General features: G+C 66.3%; 1 protein-coding gene across 1 annotated transcript in view; it reads right to left on the minus strand.

The window, feature by feature from the left end:
• LOC103611864 (beta-adrenergic receptor kinase 1) overlaps window positions 1-5,025 on the minus strand; it is a 14,454-nt gene extending 9,429 nt beyond the window's left edge. Inside the window, exons 1-19 of the mRNA XM_017728630.1 lie at window positions 4,947-5,025; window positions 4,291-4,364; window positions 3,986-4,087; window positions 3,702-3,776; window positions 3,199-3,260; window positions 2,941-2,992; window positions 2,714-2,805; window positions 2,399-2,498; window positions 2,241-2,319; window positions 2,024-2,154; window positions 1,654-1,730; window positions 1,469-1,576; window positions 1,318-1,384; window positions 1,024-1,124; window positions 867-933; window positions 685-780; window positions 446-608; window positions 229-365; window positions 6-158 (exon numbers count right to left, since the gene is read on the minus strand). Coding sequence (XP_017584119.1) covers window positions 6-158; window positions 229-365; window positions 446-608; window positions 685-780; window positions 867-933; window positions 1,024-1,124; window positions 1,318-1,384; window positions 1,469-1,576; window positions 1,654-1,730; window positions 2,024-2,154; window positions 2,241-2,319; window positions 2,399-2,498; window positions 2,714-2,805; window positions 2,941-2,992; window positions 3,199-3,260; window positions 3,702-3,776; window positions 3,986-4,087; window positions 4,291-4,364; window positions 4,947-5,010 — 1,800 coding nt within the window. The 5' untranslated portion in view covers window positions 5,011-5,025. The remainder of the gene's footprint in view (window positions 1-5; window positions 159-228; window positions 366-445; window positions 609-684; window positions 781-866; window positions 934-1,023; window positions 1,125-1,317; window positions 1,385-1,468; window positions 1,577-1,653; window positions 1,731-2,023; window positions 2,155-2,240; window positions 2,320-2,398; window positions 2,499-2,713; window positions 2,806-2,940; window positions 2,993-3,198; window positions 3,261-3,701; window positions 3,777-3,985; window positions 4,088-4,290; window positions 4,365-4,946) is intronic.
• Between the last annotated feature and the right edge of the window lie 715 nt (window positions 5,026-5,740).

A 5,740-nucleotide genomic window follows, 5' to 3' on the forward strand; every position in this document is an offset into this window, starting at 1 on the left:
AGGGCGTGGCCAGCAGCCAGGGGGTGGCGGGGGGGGACACTCACGTCGCACTGCAGCACGAACTGCTTGCCCCCGCGGATGCGGAGCAGGATGCACTTGCGCTCCTTCACCTGCGTCTCCTCCACCGAGTCGATCTCCTCCATGGTGAGCAGGGACTGCTGGGGGGACAGGCTCAGCCCTGCCCCCGGGGGCCCCCCCCCCCCCCCGCCGGTGCCGTGCCCTCCTTACCGGCGACTCGCCCTCCCCACGCCACTCCAGGCGGTTGGGGAAGAGGTAGAAGTAGGGGCGCTGCCACTGCGTCAGGAAGGGGTTGCCCAGCTTGGCCATGTAGCCGTGCATGATGCAGTCCTTGCCCATGGCGTACTCTGGAATCACAGGGAGGCGGGATCAGCACCCGGCACGTGGCCGGGGGTGCTTCAGGCTGGGGGTCCCCAGGGCCACTCACCCTCCTCGTGCCCCAGCTGCTTGTTCTTGGCCTTCTTGCGAGCCTCCAGCTTGTCGGTGTCGGCATTGACGGTGTCGAAGACGGTCTCGGTGACCTCCTGCTGCCAGCGCTCCGAGATGGTGAGCGGGAAGTTGCGGTACAGCTCCTGGTCGCTCTCCAGCAGCTGGGCAGGGCGGGATGCAGGGGTGAGGGGCTGCAGGACACCCCACGCCTCCACGCTCGGCCCCTGTGCCCGCTACCTTGATGCCCTTGGTGTCCTCCTCGTCGAAGGAGCCGATGTCGAAGGCGTCGGCCGCGTTCACCTCGCCGCGGGGCGGGACGAGGGGTGGCGGGTACTGCGGGCAGCAAGGGGGGTCACAGGGGTGACCGCCCACATCTGTGTCCCTGTCCCTGTCCCCAGCCACGGGCACACACCCCTCACCTTCTGCAGGAACACCATCTGCCAGTCCAGGCCCTTGAAGAAGGGCTCTTCCTTCACCTCCTGCGCTCTGGGGAGGGAGGAGGGCGGGTGACCACGGCTGCAGGGGGACTGTGCCACACGCTCTGCCTGGTCCCCTGGGGGCCTTGGGGACACTCACCCTCGCCCCATGCAGCCCAGGCGCCGGTTGACGTCCCGCTGCAGCAGCCCCTCGAGCAGGGAGCGCAGCTCCGGGGAGAAGGAGTCCGGCAGCTCCACGGCCTGCAGGAGATTCCGTGAGCACGCCAGTGAGCGGGGACAGGGACACACACTGACACACAGAGGGGCACAAACATGTGCTCCAGGCCGGGAACAGCTGTCCCTGAGCCCCTGTGTGCCCCTCAGGCCAGTGGGTGCCACGGCAGAACAGGGGTGCCCATGCCTTGCCCACGGCCCCCTCAGTGCCCCCACGCACCATGGTGAGGGTCATCCGGTCGATCTCGTGCTTGTCCTTCGTCTTGTGCTGCCGGAACGGGCTGTGCCTGCAGCATGGAGAGAGACAGGGCTCAGCAGTGCCCAGCTGCGCCCAGCTGTGTCCAGCTGTGCCCAGCTGAGCCTGCACTCACCCCCGGAGCAGCTTGAAGAGCATGCAGCCCAGCGAGAACCAGTCAGCGCTGCTGTCGTAGGCCACCCCCTTCTGCAGCACCTCCGGCGCCATGTACCCGTGGGTGCCCCTGGGGAGGGGGCACAGGGGGGTCAGGGGCCGCCCCGGGCGGGGGGGCAGGGCGGGCAGGGGGGTGGGCACACTCACACGCTGGCGGGGGGCTTCTTTCTTGCCAGGTCGGAGATGCGGACGTGGCCGAACTCGTCCAGGAGGATGTTTGCCGGCTGCAGACACACCGTGTGACACCCTGAGCCCCAGAATGGCCCGTGGGAAGGGGGGTGGCGAGCCTGGGGGGGCTCTGTGGGATTTGGGGGTGTCCGAGAGCCCCCCGAAGTGTCAGGGTGCCCACGGATTTTGCTGTCAGGGTGCCTGTGGGACCTGAGGGTGCCCTCTGGGCTTGGGGAGTGCCCACAGCGTTCGGAGGGCTCCTGCAGCGTCTGTGACACCTGTGGGTGCCCACAGGGTCCCGGAGGGGTTTCTGAAGGCTCGGGGATGGCCTGTGGGTGGGGACGGTCACCTTGAGGTCGCGGTACACCACGAAGCGGCTGTGCATGTGCTCCAGGCCCAGGATGATCTCGGCCGCGTAGAACCTCATCTCCGCCTCCGAGAAGACGCCGTGCTGGGACAGGTGATAGTGCAGGTCCCCCCCTGTGGGAACAGGGATCAGCTGTCACCCGGGGCAGCTGTGGGAAGGGGGCTCTGAGCCACGGGGGCCCTCAGGGCCGGGGTCTCACCATTCATGAGGTCGAGGATGAAGCTGAGCTTGTCGGGCGTGTGGAAGGCGTAGGACATGCACACGATGAATGGGCAGTCCTGGCGGGAGACACGGGGTCACCCTCCCTGTCCCCATGCCCTGTCCCCTGTCCCCTGCCCAGCACCCGTGTCCCCTCACCCCGGTGCTGACGAGGGACAACATGATGCGCTCGTTGAGGGCCAGCGTCTCGCCCTGCTTCATCTTGATGCGTTTCTTGTCCAAGCACTTCATGGCGTACCTGGGGGACGGACATGGAGTCCCTGCAGCCACCATGTCCCCACAGCAGGGCCAGCACCCAGCTCCCGCCCACATCCCTGCCAGCCCTGGGTGCTCGCAGCCAGGACAATATTCCCACAACACCCTGACACAGCAAAGCCACTGTGGATGCCCCTGGGACCGCCCAGCACCCCCAGATCCCGGGAGGGTCTCTCCATGTGGGAGCATTCCCGTTACATTTTGCCCGTGTCCGCTTTCCGGCAGCCATAGACCTCCCCGAAGCCGCCGCGGCCGATGATTCGGTGAACACTGAAGTCGTTCATGGTGAGCTGGAGGGGGGAGGAGGAGACTGGGGTGAGCCTGGACAGCACCCCCCTGCCCCAGTTTTCCCAGTGAGGGACACGGAGGCTCCCTGGAAGCACATCCCCCTCCCTGGGAGGTGAGGGGCAGGGATTCCTGCTCACATGGATGTTCAGCTCCACGTTCTTCCACTGGCAGAACCGTGTGAACTTGTCACTGCAAGGAAAAACAGAGGGCAAGAGTGGAGATCCCAGAGCAACACCATCCTCTAAGACTCCCTGGATTTGTCTGGACACTCGGGAAAGGAAGAGACCCCTCAGTGCCCAGTGTGGGGCCCCCTGGTGGCTCTCTGCGAAGGGAGACCCTGGTCCCCAGTGCGAGGGGGACACCCCGATCCGCACGGGAATTTCCTCCCAACTCACCTCTCAATGAATTTCTGGAAGATGCCCCCACGCAGGTTCTGGCAGATCTCCTCAATGTAGGGCTGGGGAGGACACGGGGCTCAGCGCTGGCTCCCCAGGGCCACCCAGGCCACCCCTATCCCATCACTACGTGGGGTCTCCTCCACCCCTGGGATTTCACATCCCCCCACTGCCGCTTCCAGGCTCTCGGGGATGCTTCTGCCACCTCAGTCTCTGGGGACCCCAACACCACCAGCCCTGGGGAGCCCTAGGGTGACATCCAGGGTGCCAATCACCTCCCTCTGAGGACCCCCTGCTACCTCCAGCCCTCAGTCTTCCACCACCCCACGGCAACCACAAGCAATCTCCCTCACTCCCAGCACCCCAGGGACCCGCTCACCATTCCTTGGGGTCCCCATTCCTCCTGGGACACCCCCCTCCCGTCACCCCCAGCCCCCTCTAAGGATTAACTCTCCGAGTGCCACAGGTGGCAGGGACCCTTCCCTGTCCCAGGTGATGCCCACCTGGAAGAGGTCTGGGGGCACCTGCTTCTTGCTCAGGCGGCTCTGGACGTGCTCCGTGGCGCTCTTGGAGAAGGGCTGTGAGGGGGACAGCACCGTGTCACCTCGAGCAGAAGGGACAGCGGCCAGGCCAGGCTGCGTGAGGCAGGAATCCACAGAGGAACCGCCATCCACAGGGCTGGGATGTGGATCCCAGGACGGAGCCTGTGGGGGGTTTGGAGCTCCCTCTGAGGACGCTGTGGGCACACTGGGGACATCCCTCCCGCCCCCCAGGGGCTGGCACTCACGTGGGAGCAGGCCAGCAGCTCCTTCATGATGTAATGGTCGAAGATGTGGCGGCTCCGGGCAGCTCGTTCCTCCTCCGAGTCCAGCTTCTCGTACTTCTTGATCTGGACAGGGCACAGCTCCAGTGGCACCATAGCACACAGGATGCTGGGAATCGTGGCCCCTCTGGGTGCCACCGTCCCACGGGAGAACATCTCCTGGCTCCCTGGGCCCTGTGTCTGTGGTGCCCGTGGGCCCTGGAGGTACCAACCCCACCCCAGCCCTCCTGGTGAACACAGGAGGCTGTCGCTGGGGTGCCCCGCCTCACCTCCTCATAAAATTCCATCAGGGGCTTGGCCTCCTCGGCCTGGTTGAAGGCAAAATCCCGGAAGAGCAGGTAGCCTGCAGGGACAGAGCCACGGCGTGAGAGGTGACAGCCCCCCAGCCTAGACCAAGGGACACAGGGACATCCCCTGGGCCTGCCCAGCCCTGCTGCCACCCCAGTGCCAGGCTCGGCGAAGGGGAAGTGCCAAGCAGGGACCGGTGAGGACTTGGCAGGGTGACAGGGTGACAAGGACACGGCTGGCACATGGAGCAGCGCCCTGGGACAGCACGGGGCACTGAGGGGGCTGCTGTGGGGCACAGTGGAGCAGGGGCACGGGCGGGCACACGGAGCAGGGCGGACGTGCCCGGAAACCGCCGGAGCCGGCAGGAGGAAGTGAGAGGCGCTTCCTGCCCCGGACGGTTTGTGCTGGCGTGGGGGGAAGTGACAGGGCGGGGGACACAGGGTGGGGAATGTGGCGCAGCCCCCCGGCACCCTTGTCCAGCCTGGCCCCACAACCCTCCTGCCATTCCCACGGCCACTCTCGCTCTCATGGTGGCCACCAGTGCAGCCCCCCAGCCCAGCCATGCCTGCCCCTGTGCTTGTGGGCGCTGGCCACGGTGCCCCCCATGTCCACCACAGCCCCTGTGTCCCCAGCTCACCAATCTTCTGTGTGAAGATCTTGTCAAATGTCACCTCTCCCCGGTCCTCCAGGTACTTCTGCATGACGCTGCGGATGCTGGGGACACACCGGAGGGGCTCAGCCGTGCCCCTGACGGACCCCTGCTCCCCACCCGTCCTCTCCTGCTCCTCCCATGTCCCCAAGCCCTGGTGGCATGCATGTCCTACCATCCCGTGTGTCCCCACCCAAGTGTGGCACGTTGCTGGGTGCCAGGACCACAGCGTGTCCCGTGCACTGGGGGCCAAGGGAGGGTGGGGACGAGTGCCCCCCCTAAAAAAGCTTCCCAGGTGCCTGGCAGTGAAGGCGCAGGAGGGCACCGGGGTCTGGCGGGGGGAGTGGGGACCGTGACCCTCCGCACACCTGGGTACAGGTGTGTGTGTGTGTGTGTGTGTGTGTGAGGTGTGTCGCCACACGGGTGTGACACTGCGGGGACAGAGGGGCCACACAGCTGGGGGGGACTGTGTCTGTGTGTCCGGCAGGATGTGTGTGTGTCCGTGTCCATGTGTCCGTGTTTGTGTATCCCTGTGTCAGGCAGGAAATGCGTATGTGTGCGTCCATGTCCGTGTGTCTGTCTGTGCAACAGGCGTGACGCGTGTGTGTCCGTATCCGTGTGTGTCCATGTCCCTGTGTCCATGTCCGTGTGTCCGGGCAGGTGTGACCGGCACACACGTGTGCAGGAGGCGTCCGTGACCCGCGGGCGGGTGCGAGCGGTGCCGGGAGGGGGTGCCCGGGGGACCGGCGGTGGCGGTGCCGGGGGCGGACAGACGGACGGAC

The sequence above is a fragment of the Corvus brachyrhynchos genome, unplaced genomic scaffold (genome assembly GCF_000691975.1).
Source record: "Corvus brachyrhynchos isolate BGI_N302 unplaced genomic scaffold, ASM69197v1 scaffold1103, whole genome shotgun sequence".
NCBI lineage: Eukaryota > Metazoa > Chordata > Aves > Passeriformes > Corvidae > Corvus > Corvus brachyrhynchos.